We start from the raw sequence: 19625 nt of genomic DNA on the forward strand, positions 1-19625 counted from the left end.
ACCCTTGACAGTTGGAATTTGATATAGGCTTAATTAAGAGTAGGCTGTAGCGCCGCCGCCCGGGCGAAATTTCCCTTTCGGCGTCTGCTCGACTTCATTAATTAGCCCAGTCGGTGCAGAAAAGTAGGACGTTAAACTCCATTTCATTTTCATTGAATTTATGCTACACTATGCAATACAGGTAATATGTGCATATCACGTGTCATCAGTAATTTTAAATCAGACTGCGTGCAGAAAATATTGTTATTATTCACTGTTTATCGGGAATTTCCGTGTTCTATCAGATGCTCATTCAATTTCAATGACTATTTACATTTAATTAATAATAATTACGTTTTCTTTTATATCTAAAGGTTTAATATTCCCTTGTTTTTATTCATTCATACTTAATAAAAACATGGTAATGCACGGACCTTTTCTATTTTTCTCGTTTTTTCTCGTTTTTTCTTATCTAGTGGGGGTGGGGGTGGATGGCCGAATGGTTAGCACGTGCACGCTGTATCATAAGGTCTGTAATTGAGTCAACTGGCGTGGTTTCGAATCCCCGGTTGTACGTGACAAGGAGTAGGATCGCCTGTCCAACCTCGTGGGTTTTCTCCGGGTCCTCCGATTTCCTCCCACTGCTAAAGACCTCTACGCGCAAGCGAATTATTGAAATAAAGTTAAACAATGTTATTCCCGAAATGACCTACTTTGTGTCGAGTGGACGTTAACCCTCTCTCTCTTGGGAGCCACGGTGGCTTGGTGGTTAAGACGCTGGCTTGCTAGCCTGGAGGTCGGGTGTTCGATCCCTGCATTGGCCGAGAAAGTTCATCTGGATTTTCCGACGTGGTTTCCCCTTGTCAGTGGTGCAGAACGGAGGGCCTGACAAGGACAGCTGTCTAGTCCTTCGGATGAGACGAAAAACCGAGGTCCCGTGTATACATTGGAATTCGATATAACACACTCATAGCACACTGTATGGCATATGCCCGTCTTCATTAGCCCAGTACAGGAGCAGAACAGTAGGACGTTAAACCCCATTTCATTTTCCCCCTCTCTCTCTCTCTCCCCCCTCTCTCACTCTTATCTAGTGACAGTCAATTATTTTTTTGAATTGTCAGATAACCTCTCATAGTAGAAGGATAAATCGTGTTTTCCTTTTGCGTTCGTCAATTCCCTTTCTTGAAAGCTTCGTAACAAATCTATCGTAGCAATGATCTCTGTGTTAAAACTTATATTTGGGACGCGTTTAACCAATTCTATCACATGTGATAATGACTGACACCAATATTGTTCTTTAATATCTAAAGGTGTTTGTTGCTTGAATGTCACGAGATTCGGAGATTCACTATGCCGTTCACGTGGAGTTTAATGTGCTGATTAAATTTGTTATATCATGGCAGTTTTACAACATGAGAAATGGGTACATACGTGACCTTCTAACACGAATGAAATTTGATTTTGCAGCTAATAGAATTGTTTCAGCTTTACATCACGGATTTGCCGCGTTTGTTCCCGAGCCCTGCACGGGTTTGGTAGTTTTCTAAAGCCCAACCTTTTAAAGGATAATATTGGTGCCAGTCATTATCACATATGTGTTAGAGATGGTTAAACACATTCCAAATATACTTTTAACACAGAGATCATTGCTACGATAGCTGAGTAATACAGGTTTCCCGTATCGGAAGTGACGAACGCTAAAGGAAAACACGAGTCACCGCTCTATCTTATAACTGACTGAAGCGACGAGTGATAACATATACACGGCCGAATTTCTGCTCACTAATAATTCATTCGAAGACCAAAAGTTATTGTGTGAGACTGCGAGAGGATATCTGACAATTCATAAAAAGAATTGACTGCCACTAGATAAGAGAACACGTAATAAAAACAGAAAAAGTCCGTGCATTACCATGTTTTTATAAGGTATAGAATGAATATAAACAAGGAAATGTACGGACTATTTCTATTTTTCTCGTGTTCTCTTATCTAATGACATTCAATTACTTTATTGAATTGTCAGATATCCTCTTACAGTCCCATATAACAACTTTTGGTCTTGGAAGGAATTATTAGTGAGCAGAAATTCGGCCGTGTATCTGTTATCACTCGTCGCTTCAGTCAGTAGTTATATAGAGCAGCGACTCGTGTTTTCCTTTGACGTTCGTCACTTCCGATACGGGAAACCTGTATTACTCAGCTATCGTAGCAATGATCTCTGTGTTAAAAATATATTTGGAATGTGTTTAACCAGCTCTAACACATAAGTGATAATGACTGGCACCAATATTGTCCTTTAATTCCATTGTCACCATAAATTATAATTATATTCCTTTCTTGGTCGCAATTGAACCCCACACAATTTGAAACCATCAATATTGGATTTATCCTTTCCTTGCCACTTGGTCACCACATCCTATCACATCTTATTTCTTTCTTTTCGTTTTACACCGGCTCGGGCGGATCCAGGATTTGAATTTTTTGCAGAAGGGGTTTGCCCGGTACCTGAGACGATTATTTTTTTATTATTTATTTTTTTTTTCAATTTTTTTTTTTTTTTTTTTTTTGGGGGGGGGGGGGCTCTTCCCCGCACCCCAGCCTTGAAAATTCGGATAAAGGATAAAGCCCACACGAGCGTGAAACTTTTCTCATAAAAGGTGTTGTTTTAAATGTTTATGTAGCTGAGCGGGAGGGGGAGGGGGCTCTGAATTCGCCCGTGCACCGTGATATATTCGAGCCACCGTATTTCGTTTTAATTAGCTCAAACGCGAGGAACATCTTCTTTGTTTAAAATTAAGTGATTTTTCGTACAATCACGGGCAATAATCCATGAAGTTCCGGGTCTATATGCGCCATTATCGAAAAGAATCGAGATATTTTGAATATAAACATGTACATGTATTTTAAGTTTCATCAAAATCAGATACAAATTGTTACCATAGAGGGGTCCACAAGGTAAAAATGCGATTGTTTACACAAATTAAAATAGGGGCAATAATTTATGAATTTACGGTCCGATGTGTGCCAATATCGCAAGGAACCCAGATCTTTCGATATACATATTATTATATTTAGTTGTGTCAAAATCAGATAAAAATTGTGACCTCTAACGAGTCTATAAACAACTGTGAACAGATACACGGACAGATACATAAAACATCAATGCGAAAAGATGGGCGTATAAAAAGGCCAAAATTAGCTCCATGCAGCGTTGTATTTTCAACTTAAATCGGGGAATTGGGTGGACGAATGGCTTGATACGTGCGCGTTAGATCATTTGGTCTGTCATTAAGTCAGGTGACGGGGTTTCGATCTCCGCTACTACGTGACAAGGAGTAGGTCGCATGTCCAACCTCGTGGGTTTTTCTCCGGTTTCCTCCCACAGGCAAAGACACCTTTGCGCAAGCAATTTATTGAAATAAGAAAGAATAACGATATGTTAGGCATTGCCAAAACATATGTGACGCTATCGGTAAAAAACGCTATTGGTGAGTGATGAGGGACTTAAACCCCGATTTCATTTCATTTAGTTAAAGGGACAATAACACTCTTGCTGGCTTGACAGCTCCAGAAAATAAAAAAATAGCCTTATTCTAAGTACTAGATGTGTTAGTGTCCTACCTGTTGTGTAAATTATCCATTAAATCCTATTTTACTTGTCCAGAGGGTTCAAAAATATTTTTAAATCCAAGTCACATTTGAAAAGCTTTAGGTCAGGCTTTTCAAATCATTTAGTTGAATTTTTCCAATTTTTTAAATTAGGTGTGTTAAGATGAAATTTGTATCATCAATTAATTGGAATAATGTAAAATAGTACAATTTGTTGACCAGAATAAAGATTGGGACATATTATTCAGTTACAACAAGAGTGGTATTGAGCCTTTAACAGATTGTGTACAAAAATCTTGAAGCCGAGCGAGGCCCTGTCGTTTTTGACTAACTACCGTCGTTTGGATAGAACGCAAAGGTCCCGTGTAGGCTACACATTGGCGTAGCGCCGCTAGCTGTCCGGACAAAATTTCCCGATAGCTCACTGTATGACGTATTCACGTCTTCATTTATAATCCCAGTCGGTGGATCAGCCCTTCAAAGTAAGTGAACTGAATGATACGACCAAATGTCGGGAAGCCACGGTGGCTCGGTCAAACCTCACAAAACAGGCAGAATTGACAGGCAGATCTCGAGATTCTGCCTGTTCCTCCCGTTCACAAGAATTTGCTCGCAGCAATGACCTTGACTCAAATTTTCAAATTACCTCAAACTCCAAATCCCCCTTTTCAGGTTGCTCGCTATATGTCATCTTGCATAAAAGTGCTTTCCGGTGAGATAACGATCGGCGAACAGCTATATCGAGGCAATACAATATAATGTTGAGATTCATTGTGGGGTGCATGGGATTGTCCATGGGTGGCGCCCTATACGATTAGACCCGTAGGCCTACAGCGCAATGCATGGCGCATAAAACCTTGTCTTCATTACCCCGGTTGGTGCAAAAAGGCGGGACGTTAAACCTCAGTTCATTTTTTCATTGGAACATGAGACCTATGAGCCACAATACAATACTTTGCGGAAGTCGGTGTAACGTATGCAAATATAAATAGTCTCGATCGTTGCTTTCATTGAATGTAGCCTAATTAAATTAATACCGTAATTATTGTTCTGGCCCATGTGTTTGGGACGGCCGTTTTGGTTTGTTCTTGTTTTTTGTTTGTTTGTTTTTTGTTTTGGGGGGGGGGGGTCTAATAAAAGTTGAAGTGTATCTTGTTGTATATCGTTTTGTGTTGGCTGTTGTTGTCTACCAGGCAATGAAGTCGGGCGACTTACCTGGATACACGGGAGATCGTGTTTCCGTTCCATCCGAGTAACTAGATGTGTACGTATACTGTTTGTCTTGTCCCCTGCACTATCTAGCCTGTAGTAAATATTAGTTTGGGTGTATTAGTTTATCAGTAGGCTATACTTGGACATGCAGTCAGTAAATGCTCTCCCTTATTTATTTATTTATTAAAAAATTCCCATATTTATTTATTTATTTATTTATTTATTTATTTAAAATTCCCATAATTATTATTTTTTTATTTAAAATTCCCATAATTATTATTTTTTTTATTTAAAATTCCCATAATTATTATTTTTTTATTTTTTTATTTAAAATTCCCATAATTATTATTTTTTTATTTATTCAAAATTCCTATAACTAATTTTAATATATTTACAACTTTTCTTGAAACTATGAAGTTGATAGTCGCAAATATATTTTATTTATCATGAGTGTTAAATTAGTAATTATTTAATATGATGCCGATTCTCTTTTATTCAGCGTTAAAAAATCATACTTTAGGTATTTATTCCTTTAAAAAAAACTTTGCGTATGTAAAAACAATTTGCAAATCAACATATGCATTGTCATCTAATCGTAGCCTTAGCCTGTTTTCATGGTCATTACTTTTCCGCGATATTATTGTTTATATTTTCTGGGTCATGGACAAGAAAATCGGTTTTATTTATGCATTATTTACTACCCAAGTCATGCTTGTCTGTAGGTCAAAAAAGGACAACGCGAGACAGGCACGCTCAACGCTTTGCATTGTGGGTAGTTTTCCTAGATGTAAACAGCGGGTAGAGGGTAAGTTGTTTTCCTCTCTTGATGTGCTGCCATTTTTGTGTGCGAGCATAACCTCGTGATGTCTGCTGTTTCGCAGTCTTCGGATAACGATGCCTATGCTCTGTTGGCATTAAAATCGGCACCGGCAAGTCCTGCAAGAATGGGTTGGTGTCCAGACCCAAAGCATACCGCTATTGCACGCTTAGAAGGTCGAGACTTTGAATATTTGATGCGTCAAAATCGCATTACTATTGGCCGTAATAGCAGCAAGGGAGATGTCGACGTTGATATGGGACATTCAAGCTTCATTTCAAGGGTGCATCTAGAAATATTCTATGAACTGCCTAATTTTTTCATGAAGTGTGGTGGAAAGAATGGGGTATTTATTGATGGTATTTTTCAAGGAAAAGGAGCACCACCGTTACAGTTACCAAAAACGTGAGTTTGTTTTGTTTTGATGGCATGTGCCGACTGAGTGCGCGTGCTCGGAAATATGCATTGTTTACAATTACGTTTTGAATAGTTCTGCCCCATTTATTGTTAATTTCTTTCTTTGTATTATCAAAGTTAATCCAGTTTTATCATTTGATATTATTATTGCAAAGAAACAGATTGTTGTAACCCCCAAATACGTGTATTTTGATGCCGCAGTCAAAAGTTTGTTTCCATGTGGTTTTCCCCAAAATGGCGGCTATGTAAACAATTTATCTGCCTTGATCTGTCATTCATGATGTGAAAACTATTGTTATGTAATCAAGATAGTAAAGTGGGCTTTTATTGTTTGTGATTGACAACTGTAAGCTTGTTTGTTTGTGACTGGACATTAGAACCTATCATTAGTCAACTCAAGTGTCAATTTATATAAGATGTGAAATTTACATTTAGTTCCCCCTTGTGTGTCTATAAATAATAAAATATGCATGGCATAGGCCTATTTTAATGATTACTAATAGATAAAACTTCTGTTCTAAGGCCAATATCATTTTCTTGCTTTTATGTTTAATTGGCCTAAAATCTATAACCTTAATTTGTGTTAGATTAATAATTGCTGTCAAATAATATTATTTGTGATCTTTCTCATATTAATCAATTTTATCATTGTTTCCAACAGATGTATCCTGCGCTTTCCTAGCACAAACATCAAGATAGTGTTTCAATCATTGGTTGAAGAAAATCCTCCTCCTATTGCCATACCACCACCTAGTTCAATTAATGTCTCGCCAAAGAAGAAACCTTTACCACCATTAAAAATAAATATACCAGAACATGCACATCCAGTAAACAGTCCATGTCTTTCTCCAACAGGAACTATTAGGTAGGCTTTTAGTACTCAACCATAACACTATTTAAAAACTTATTAAGAAAGTACCTTAATAATATGAAAATGTATATTGTGTCCTTTTTTTTTTTATTATATAAACCTATATTTCAGTGTGGGTGTATTATGTCGTCGACATGTTGGGCAATCCATCCACAATTGGTTTGTGAACGCAATAAAGGCCACACTTTTCGACAGATTCTTTTCAGATATGGCTTGAAGCATTGGAGTCAACAGTAGACGAACCCTATTGATATTCAGAGTTATCCCCCCTTGCCAAAAAACATTGTGCACTCAATAAGAGTTTAGTTTTAACCGATTCTTTTCAAATTTTCTGTGGTCATGACAGGATGATACATTTTCCTGTTAGTGTGTCAGAGACTACATTTTTTAACAGTTTTTTTTTGTTTTTTTTTTAAGTTTTATGAGAAGCATAAGGACTTTGAGGAGACGATAATCCTATTGAGGCATTGGAATCGGAAAGAATGAACCCTGTTGATTTTCATCAATTTTTTACAGGGATATATATTATTTTTCCTGAAAAGTTTGTGAAAACAATCGAGATTAGATTTCTTAAAGGCTCCTGGATCCATTAATTTTTCTTTCGGATAAGCTGCTGTTGAGAAATACATGTAGCGGTTCTGTGGGCATATTTCCACACTTTGCGTCATGGTTATCTTTTCTTAATATTGGCAACACCTAACTAGAAACTCAAGACAAGTGCATGGATGAAACATTGTTATTTATATGAGAGAAATATAATAATATAATGAACTAGTTATGTTGAAATAAATATTAAATAAATCATTTTTAATTTGGGTGAATTGATCATTGAATTACTTAACGATGACCATATTTTATTGCAGTGCTGCAAATTCTTGTCCAACAAGTCCAAGAGGAGGAACAGGCCCTCGTATGTTTGTGCCCGATTTACAAGCAGCAGCTGTGTATGCTGCCGCTCACCCACGTGAAGAAAAAGACACTCAAAATAATCAAACTATTGTTGGTAGTGATAGTCCACGAGATGAATCAAAACCCCCATATTCTTATGCTCAGCTAATTGTGCAAGCTGTAACATCAGCAACTGATAAACAGCTAACATTAAGTGGCATATATGCTTATATTACAAAGAATTATCCATATTATAGGACAGCAGATAAAGGATGGCAGGTATGTTTGAGTTTACCATTTTAAACAGTACCTGGTAGGATTTTCAATGTGTGATTTTAATGAGGTAGGCAATGACAAAATGACAATCCATTTCATCCAATCTCAACTGAATCAGAATAAACAAAGTGGAAATGGAATGAAATGAAATGGGATTTAACGTCCTACTGTTCTGCTCCGACTGGGCTAATGAGGAAGGGCATACAGTGTGCAATGAGGGATATTTTGGCCAGACAGCGGCACTATGGGATCTTTTATGTGCAATCCAATGTATGTACAGGGCCTCGGTTTTTCATCCCATTCAAACGACTAGACAGCTGTCCTTGTCAGACCTTCAGTACTGCACCACTGATGAGGGAAAACCATGTTGAAGAATCTCGCTGAATTTTCTCGGCCAATGCAGGGGTTGAACAGACAACCTCCAGGCTAGCGAGCCAGCGTCTTACCCACTTAGCCAATCTTGAAAATGACCACCTAATTTATTATTTGGACACCTGTTTGTGGTATTAGAATAACCTACAGGGCTAAATACAAATTCGAACACGATAACGAATTCACTAATGTTATGTTTTTCAGAATTCAATAAGACATAATTTATCATTAAATCGCTACTTTGTTAAAGTACCCAGATCTCAGGAGGAACCTGGCAAGGGTTCTTTTTGGAGAATAGACGCTGCATCAGAAGCTAAACTTACATCACAAGCTTTTAGGCGGCGGAGACAACGTGGTGTACCATGTTTTAGAACACCTTTTGGTGGATTATCTACAAGGTAAATTATTTTACTACATGTATAAAATAATGACATACTGTTCTATAAATTGTTTATTACCAATCGGATTAAAATACAGATCTATATTTCGTTTTGTGTTGATGGCCTAGACCACATGAAGATCTGACTGGTTGTAGTGGAAGGTTGCGTCTGAGATCATACCAGTGGCTTTTGTCCCTATGAAGTTAAACATTTGATTAATTAATCAGCGTTGATGTTTGTAGTGGGTTACCAACTGATCCGTGCACCTCACGCCAAAAATTTTCTGTAACTGACCGTTTTGATTGGCTAATCCCTCACATCATCCTGAACGCTGGTTATATATCAGCTCTTCCAGATCCTAGTGTAGTTAAGACAAGTAAATCAGAATTTTAAACTATAAAAAAAAGAAACAAAATAGTTAAAAACTAGATAATGTAAAGGGAATTTCAGTCAAATTGATCCACTCTGAACAGAGAATTTAGCGATTGAATTTTAGGCTTAGCCTTGATCATCATTACTAAAGTCAGTACGATAAAAAAACATAGTCTTGATGATCCATTTTTGGATTAAATCACCAATGAGCATTGAGCAGCAAATCGAATTTAAATCCAGTAAATATTGCAGGCTAGCGATGACATCGAGAGTTGATTATCGTCTGGATAAGTTAATTAATGTCTAATTAATAATTTAGATAAGATTTCAGGCCTAAAGAAAGACCTACAATAGGCAGATTTAGCTCTTGCATAATGTATGTTTTATAATAATAGACAATGTAGAAAAGCATTGTACCAGGTTATCTGAACAAAGTTTTTGAATTGGACATGATCTTCTTATCCTTCAGATCTGCTCCAGCTTCTCCAAGTCATATGGCTGGAACATTTACACCTGATGATTTGTCAAGAGAAGGAAGTCCAGTACCTGAAACTATCTCTGAAACAGAGCCACCACAACATATGACCGGTGTAATATATCGGCCTGGTATTACTTCAGTTCAAACAGATCATAGACTTAGTCAGTCAGCTCCAGGTTCTCCTGCAGGTCAGTATTTTATAAACTGTACCCGATCAAGTTTCTACTCAGATATAGCTTAAAGATACATCATGGGAGATCAGATAAAGAGCTGGCAGTTATCATGAATGAAAGTTAAGCAGCAAATTGGATCCTAATCCAATAAATATCGCAGACTAGCAATGACATCGAGAGTTGATTATGGTCTGGAGAAGTTAATTAATGTCTAATTAATAACTAGGACAGCTGTCTAGTCGATGGATGGGTCCAGTGCATACATTGGCATGCACGTAAAAGATCCCTTGGCAATTGGAATAAGAGTAGGCTGATATAAGAGTAGGCCGTAGTGCCGCTGCCCGAGCAAAATTTCCCTCGTAGCACACTGTATGGCGCATGTCCATCTTCATTAGCCCAGTCAGAGCAGAATAGTAGGACGTTAAACCCGATTTCATTTCGATATCAAACGCTTCTGTATATATGCAAATAAAATAGATAAATTGTACCTGACTTTACTGAATTCCTTAAAGAAAAGAATCAGTATGACAATTTTAAATGTTTCAACTTTCAATATATTAAAAACCAGTTTTGTTTTTTGGGGTTTTTTTTTAGGATCTCGAGTATTGTCTCCTGTTACAGTGGTAGCTAATGCTCCTACAGCAATGCATCAAATGCCCTCTGTTATCACAAAACCAAAAATATTTGTTACAAATGCTGGACAACAAGTGCTACTGAATGGTCCACTAATCTCTGGCTCCCCAATTACAAACGGTACACATTTAGAAATTAAGAAAGAAAATCCTGACCATGGTCAAGGTAGGTTATAATTGTCACTGACGAAAATCAAATACGATTTTAATACGCCAACATGGAAATGTGGTCGTATATTGTTGTCTCCCCCTAACCGTTTTGAAATTTATATATGTTGTTTACATTAGTGAGATGAAGAGGCCTATTTCATTTTAACAATTTCTATTTATTGTTGTAACGACAAACATTATTGTCCAATTTGTTTAAATGCATTATGTCCTTTTAAGAATTGTGTAAAATGTAAAGTATAGCCTAATTTTATTTTAATGGAGGACATGGCAGAGAGAGAAATGGTGTTTAACCTCCACTCGACACACTAGGTCATTTCGGGACTGACAATTTTATTTCAATGATTTGCTTGCATCTAGGGATCTTTGGCTATGGGAGGAAACCCACAAGGTTTGACTGGAGACCTTGTCACGTACATGTGGGGATCTGACACCACCACCACGCCACTTGACTCAACGACAAGACCTAATGATCTAACCCACACACATTAAACCATTCGGTAATCACTCAACCCCATTCGCCAATCGACCCTCCAAGATTTTCATTTGTATAACATCATAAGAGAACACAATCTTTTTTTTACTTTTATGTCTGGAGTAGGGTCACCTGTCCAACCTCGTGGGTTTTCTCCGGGGCCTCCGGTTTCCTCCCACTGCTAAAAGACCCCTACGTACAAGCGAATTATTGAAATAAATAAATTAAATTTTATGTTAGTCCCGAAATAACCTAATTTATGTCGTGGACGTTAAACCCCATTTCTCTCTCTCACTTTTATGTCTTCTACTAAATATACTAATCAAAATTTATTATCAACATTAATAATATTTTTGTTGTTTTGTTGCAGGTATTATCAATACTAGTGCTTCACAAAAAGTTGCATCGTTAATGGCAACAGCAACAGCAGGCCAATATGGTGCTGGTGGCACTCTCAAACCAATTACCCTCATCCGGACATTGGCAGGTCCACAACAGTCAACAGGGCCAACAGCCGTAACCTTAGCAACACCACACCTAACATCACAACTAACAACATCTCAAGCTAATCTAACAACATCAGTAGGAGCACTACAAGCATCTCAACCCTTCACTCTCATCTCTCAGCCAACTTTTCAGATAGTTCAGTCTGCTGCTGTACCTTCAGGAGATAGTAAAAAAGTTCAGTCCCAGATAGCTGTGTCAACTGGAGAAAATCATGCAGTCATTTCTCAACCTGTAGCTACAGCTTTACAACAGCATTTATTAGTAAGACATTATTATATTTCAATTTATATTTTTCTTTCTCTCTATATATATTTGTAAGGGGGGGGAGGGTGGATGGCCGAATGGTTAGCATGTGCGCGCTGTATCATAAGGTCTGTCATTGAGTCAACTGGCATGGTTTTGATTCCTTGGTTGTACATAACAAGGAGTAGGTTCCTCTGTCCAGCTTCGTGGGCGTGGTTTCAAATCCCCGGTTGTATGTGACAAGGAGTAGAGTCGCCTGTCCAACCTCGTGGGTTTTCTCCGGGTCCTCCTGTTTCCTCCCACTGCTAAAGACCAGGGCTGTCGGTAATTTTTCACAGTTGATTAGCAGCACTGCTAATCAAAAAGTCCAATTTCGCCAAATTTGATTAGCAAATTTAAAAATTGATTAGCAGTTTTTCAGTTTCAACATAAAACACCTAAATAACAAGAAATTACTTTAATTCATAACAAACATGATGATTAGATTTCATTCTTAGATTTTTTTTAGCACTGCCACATGTAGTTGTGACAGTTTGTGAATGTGAATGTCTGAAGCCAAATCTTGGCAGTGACTTCCGAAGCCCTACTCATTTTAATTGTTATTTTTTTGTTACGTTAGAAATCTTGTTTGGAAAACAATTTTGTCTGCTTTTTATCGTGTATTACTATTTTGGTTCAATCGCGCGCACCTTTATTATTATTAACTAGACACACGCGATATGAACAATATTTTACGGGAATTCTTACTTTGATTTATCATTTTACAATACGTTAACATGTATTTATTTCTTTCAAAATGTATACTGATATAATTACTTGAAATTGACATGTCCCGCAACGTGAGTGGTACTACTTGATTCCCTATTTCCGGTTTAATAGTCGCTATTCATAGAGTTATGTCCCTTTATTATATACATGTAGTATAATGAATTGTGTCTGGGTAGTTCAAGAAGAAAATGTCACACGGAGAATTCAGTTTTGTTTATGAAATTTTATTTGGCATTTTATACACGTTGAAAGTGGATTATCCTTGTGTCAATATCCAAAATGACAGGCATATTAATGATTCGCAGTTACTGCGAATCAAAACCGTTAGATTTTTAATTTTTGATTAGCAACGGACAAAATATGTATCGCTAATTGCGCTGCGATACTGGTTGTCGGCAGCCCTGCTAAAGACCCCTACGTTCGAGCGAATTATTGAAATAAAATTGAACCATATGTTAGTCGAGTGGACGTTAAACTCCATTTCTCCCTCTCTCTATGTTTGTATATGGGACTTTACTTTTTAAATTTTCAAAAATAAGGAGTGCTCAAGTTTCTATTTAAGATGTTTCCAGTAGCAGTTTAATGCATTCAAAATATGTCATTCCTGCGATAGACCATTTTATTGATAATGCTCATATAAATTGTAGTAGTTAAAATCTCGGCAGCTTGGTTAATAATTATCATTTTATTCAAAATCTCAGAAAAAGGAAAATTGGGACTGATTGGAATTAATTTCATCAAAATCATACGCGAGATGTTCATAATATCAAACCAGATCTTAAACATACCTTGAAATTTCATCAAATTTGTCTAGAAGTTAAAAAGTAGTAAAATTTGTTATTCTTATACGTCCACATTTTCATGTGGACATATATTGTCCACACAATTTTTATACGATTTTGACGAAACTTGAAATATAGGGTTATCTCCTAAAGATCTCCGTTCCTTTCGAAATTTGTCGGTGTGCAGACGAAGAGACTTATCTTCATACGACTTTATTTGAGGATACGTCACTTCGTCTACCTAACGACGAATTGATCTGATTTTGATAAAAACTTAAAATTTATGATTATATACCAAAGATCTCGGGTTCCTTTCGATAATTGTGCATATCAGACTGTAATTTCCTGGATTATAGCCCCTGATTGTTCAAAAAATGATATTTCTTTTTTAGCTCCTTCTCGGTCCATTTCTTGCAAAATGTGGGCTTATCTTGCATGGCAACCAGATTTCTTGTTGAAGTAAAGAACGAAAACAACATCTGTCTAATAAGAGTTTATACAAATGTCTCTTTCCTTATGTTTTAGTTACTTATTTAAAGAAACCCAGGGGGCACGGTTGCTAAGTGGGTAAGACACTGGCTCGCTAGCCTGGAGGTCGGGTGTTTGATCCCTGCATTGGCCAAGAAAATTCATCCAGATTTTCCTTTGTGGTTCCTCCTTGTCAGTGATGCAGGACGGAGGGCCTGACAAGGACAGCTGTCTAGTCGTACGGATGGGACGAAAAACTGAGGTCCCGTGTACACATGAAAGATCCCTTGACAGTTGGAATTCGATATAAGAGAAGGCTGTAGTGCCGCTGTCCAGGCAAAATTTCCCTTGTACCACACTGTATGGCGGATATGCCCGTCTTCATTAGCCCATTTCGGAGCAGAACAGTAGGACGTTAAACCCCATTTCATTTCATTTCATTTAAAGGAACCCAGAAACAATTTGAAAGAATTTTATTTTGTTTGGAATTTTGCCAGAAATTAAATATTGCTAATTCTATTAACAGATGCAAAATGTTGCCAACCTGGCTGCTAAGAGAACTTCAGATGGGGAAAATGGTGAAAGGGAAGGTCCCGACGGAAAAAGAATAAAAACAGAAACAACCGAAGCAAGTTAATTGATGACACAAAGAGAAATATATTAACTGTGTGCTTTAATTGGTTTACCCAAGACTTCCATGATGATCTGGGTGAAATGTTTAAGTTCTTTTTAAAATGTTACTCTTTGTAAAACTATTAACAAATCTTCACCTATGCTTTATCCTTAAAAAACCCTATTTTGTAAAAAAGAAAATAATGATAAAATTAATGATGATTATCTATGATATATTCTATATTTAAACTTATAAAAGCTGTGTATTTATTGTGTTTAGATAATCATTACCTATATGATATACATGTTAGCATCCTACTTCATAGATCATCATCTTATGGCATAATAATGGTTGATCGTTATTCAATTTACTCACACCAATAATTTATTACGGAGAATGTCAGTTTTATGATGACCTTTGATATGAAATTAATTTTGAAACACATTGTAGATTTGAAGGTAGCAATATAGTGAAATAGTTATGTGTAAAGTTATATGAGCACTTAAAATACAGATGTGACGTCATCTGTTGATGTTGGCGTACTATTATTTCAAATAATCGTACGGGCAACTTGCCAATTGTACATTATTTATACTAGTGAAATATTGGACTCGAGTGACATATTTCACTGTAAAAGCACGTTCGGAGTATCTATATTTTAAGTCGTTTAATGGTCTTGAACTTAGGACATTGCATAATATATTGTAAAAACACGACCCTCTTGTTGTTACAGTGTATTACTTAATGTCACCTTCTCGTCCATTAAACAATACATAAATAAAATGATTCTAGTCTACATATTTTATGTGTGTAGTTCAGAAAGATTATCGGAATAGTATGATATTCACATTATGTTATGATATGTTATAATTAATTCGAACTTACTGTAGAGTAATTATAGTAAATTATTACATCGTGTACTTATGGTATCAATCTGATTAAAACAAAGATCCTAATTCGTTTTGTTTTTTATAGTTCAAAATTTCATTTTACTTGTCTTTACTGCACTAGGATCTAGGATATAACCAGCGTTCTGGTTGATGTGAGGGATTAGCCAATGAAACCATCTGTTACGGTGACTTCTTGGCGTGCGATGCACGAAACTGGGTAAACCACTAGAAACATCAACGCTGATTGATTAATCAATGTCTGATGTCATAGGTCAAAAGTCATTCACACGACCTCCAACGCGACCTTCCACTACAACCAGTCAGATCTTCATGGAGTGTAGGCCATCGAAAGTATAAAACAAACGAAACGAAATATAGATCTGTATTTTGATCAGATTGTATAGAGTTATAATAGTAAATTATTACATTGTGTAAGTATGGGATAGCAGTACATCGTCGATTCAGTCATCAATCAAAATTATATTAAGGAGAGAGATATGTAAACAAATGAAGTTAAATGGTTAGTTTTATGTACAAGTTAATAATATAGTTATTGATTTTATCATCGGTTATTATTTGTTTTGCTTTTAATTTAATGCTGTTTTGTGTTGTAAATTTTGAGAACTGTTTTGTTATTAATTATTAAAAAAAATGATAGAAATAAACCATAAATAATATTAAATTCAATGTTGTATAACATATAATATATCCCCAATTCTTGATCTGTTTATATTTTTAATTGTGGACATTTGATCGGCTATATGTATGTCAACATGTACTGATGTTACAGAATTGTTTTACATGGTTTATCCCCCGCCCACTTTTATTATGTTTACGTGTAAAATACTACCTTCTATGAAAGTGCTATTGTGTTTGGGGTGATATATATATTTATTATATATTCTAAACAAACATAAGACTAGTATTTTTTATTCTATTACAAATTTATTTAGTTTTATCTACCTAAATATACAACACAATAAGGCTGATTTATAATGTATATATTCCCTGTTATGATACACATGTACAAAGGTTTAATTTAATGCTGATCGCTAATATGTACATTGCTATATATGTCAGTTTAAATGTTAGTCAAAATATTTACATTGTTTTGAAAAATATTCAACTTGGGTTAAAAGATACCAGGTATTTTCTTCCTTCTCTACTGAACCTATGTTCATGTAGTCCATAAAAACAGTAGAGGTTTAAACATTCATTATGCAAGAGCTAAATCTGCCTATTGCAGGTCTTTCTTTAGGTCTGAAATATTATCTAAATTATTAATTAGACATTAATCATTCATGATTAAATTATGAAATGGATAATCGAGACTATGTTTTTTTTATCACACCAAATTTAGTAATGGTGATTGAGGCTAGGCCGAAAATTTAATCACTAAATTCTCGGTTCATAGTGGATCAATTTGACTGAAATTTTCAGCAAATTCCCTTTACATTATCTAGTTTATAACTATTATAGTGAGAACTGCCAGCTCTTTATCTAATCTCCCATAATGTATCTTTAAGTGAATAAAAACGGGTACATGAAACAGAATACAATAGTTCAAGAAGCCAGGAAAATTACCCGATTAGTAGAAAAGGCGTGGAAAATGATATTTTGTTTTTTGATATTTGCGTTATACAAATGATCATTTTGTAGAGTATTAATCAGTCAAAAGTGTATCTTGCTACAAAAAATGATATTTTGAATTTTGATATTTGCATTATACAAATGATCATTTTGTAGAGTATTCATCAGTCAAAAGTGTATCTTGCTACAAAAAATGATATTTTGAATTTTGATATTTGCATTATACAAATGATCATTTTGTAGAGTATTCATAAGTCAAAAGTGTATCTTGCTACAATAAATGATTTTGTAGAGTATTACCGGTAATCAGTCAAAGTGTATTTTGCTAGAAAAAATTTGTTCAATATTGAATGTTTGGCGAAATAAATAGGTAAGATTTTAAAATATTTTATATCCTACTGCATAATAATTGGTATTTATGATGAGGATTTTCAAGATGATCGAAACTGTGAGTGTTTTTGAGGAATTACGTTTTCTTCCATTTTTCTTTTTTCTTTTTTTTTTTTGATATCATTATTTATCACTTCACTCACCTCTTAGTAAATTATTCTTATATTATGATAGGTCATTACGCCATATTTTTGTATATACATAAAATGCACATATTGACAATATATCATCTTAATGTTGCTATATTATTTGGTACCATCTTTAGACTTCATTATAAATAATTGCCTTTGAAAAATGCCAGAAAATATTAGTGCTTTTAGGTCAGTGAATGTGTTCTTCTGTAAGCAAAGAACTCCAGTGTCTGTTCATCCTCGTGGATTTTCTCCGGGTCCTCCGGTTTCCTCCGAATGCTAAAGACCCCTATGCGCAAGCGAATTATTGAAATAAAATTGAACCATATGTTAGGTTCGTCTGTCCAGCCTCATGGGTTTTCCCCGGGTCCCCGGTTTCCTCCCACAGCTAAAGATCCCTACGCGCAAGTGAATTATGTAAATAAAATTAAACCATATGTTAGTCCCAAAATGACCTAGTTTGTGTCGAGTGGACGTTAAACTCCATTTCTCTCTCTCTCTCTTTCTCCGGGTCCTCCTGTTTCCTCCCACTGCTAAAGACCCCTATGCGGAAGCGAATTAATGAAATAAAATTGAACCATATGTTAGTCCCGAAATGACCTAATTTGTGATGAGTGGACGTTAAACCCCATTTCTCTCTCTCTCTCCAGCTATTACGATCTATGGCAAACTGTAAATTTCTTGTAAACTATTAGAGATATGTGTTAATAATGTTATCATACCCATGTCATCTGTTTCATCCATCATGTCATTTTAGTGTATCATAGTTGTTTTATTAGAAACTTATTCAAAGCCAATCATGATCAAGTTTTTTTCTCAAGTTGTTATTTTTGTTAAGATTAAGTCAATTATGATGGTGGACGAAACCACATTTATGGCGAATGATTTATTTTATGAAAATGTTCTCACAATAAGGCTGGTAATATATAAATGGTATTCTTTGAATGGCATTTAGTAATTGGAACATAATCAAACACTTTTATGGAATGACAATTACTATGGTTTATTTCACTGCGACGTTTCAACAAGATTTCCCAAGTTGTTATCAAGCATATACACAAATGGTGTTATATTATGCCAGTCGCATGTGTGTGGAGTGGAGCACGAGCTCAAATACAACTTTTTTGTTCCATTGTGAGTTCAGTGATTATTGAATCATACTAAAAGTTCACCAATTGCTTCATTGTGAAGTTTGAATAATTTTTTTTTATATTATGAAATTAAAATACAGGAATATTTTGGAACAAGTCCATTTATTCTTGTATTTTAAATGTTTATATATTTTATGATATTGTGAAATATATGTGTACAGAATTCACAAAATAATGACTTGTAAAGTGTATTACTTATTTGTTTGTTGAATGATTATGTTCGGAAACAAAAAATTTCACACATTTATAACCTGTGAATGAAAAGTTTTTCAAAAATCTAGAGAAAATGTAGTCTTCAATCATTTTTACAACTTTGCTTCATTAGTCAGCCTTTTATACCGTTATTTGTTTTATCGGCTATTTGGATACCATTGTATTGTAGTTAAATATGTTTTGTACATATGTGAATTTGGTTAATCAACAGTTTCCAGAAAAATTGATTAATTTAAATCTTCTCCAAATAGCTTTGCAGTGTCAATGTACTAATGATAGCATATTCATGTATTTGTAATTTTTGCAACTGTTGTCATTTCATTGTAATACGTCAGTCAGTGGCTATAATATGATCACGCTATATAATGAGTTTAAATATCATTTTTCCTTATATGTGATCACACCCACATGTATAAATAAAGTGTATTGTTTTAAGGTCAAATCAAGAGTAGATTTATCAATAGATTGCTAGGGGGGTGGGTGACTGAATGGTTAGCGCATGCACGCTGTATCATAAGGTCTGTCATTGAGTCAACTGGCGTGGTTTCGATTTCCTGGTTGTACATTGCAAGGATCGAGTAGGTTTGATGGTTTAATCTCGTTGGTATTTTCGGGGTCCTCCAGTTTCCTCCCATTGAACATATGTTAGTCCTGAAATGACCTAGTTTGGGCAAGTGGACCTTAAACTCCATTTCTCTCTCTCCATAGATTGGTCTCAATTTTGCAACTACACAACTGGTGAGGTTTAAAGTCCTAC

The 19625-nt window shown here is 35.6% G+C and overlaps 1 protein-coding gene across 1 annotated transcript; it reads left to right on the plus strand.

The window, feature by feature from the left end:
• Positions 1 to 5584: 5584 nt before the first annotated feature.
• LOC126812224 (forkhead box protein K2) lies at positions 5585 to 19310 on the plus strand. Its single transcript, XM_050538503.2, has 8 exons — positions 5585 to 6025; positions 6699 to 6902; positions 7772 to 8075; positions 8649 to 8842; positions 9666 to 9862; positions 10442 to 10645; positions 11493 to 11890; positions 14417 to 19310. The coding sequence occupies exons 1-8, from the start codon at positions 5667 to 5669 to the stop codon at positions 14525 to 14527; spliced, it is 1971 nt and encodes a 656-aa protein (XP_050394460.1). The 5' UTR covers positions 5585 to 5666; the 3' UTR covers positions 14528 to 19310.
• The last annotated feature ends 315 nt before the right edge of the window (positions 19311 to 19625 follow it).

This window comes from Patella vulgata, chromosome 2, assembly GCF_932274485.2.
Source record: "Patella vulgata chromosome 2, xgPatVulg1.2, whole genome shotgun sequence".
Classification (NCBI taxonomy): Eukaryota; Metazoa; Mollusca; class Gastropoda; family Patellidae; genus Patella; species Patella vulgata.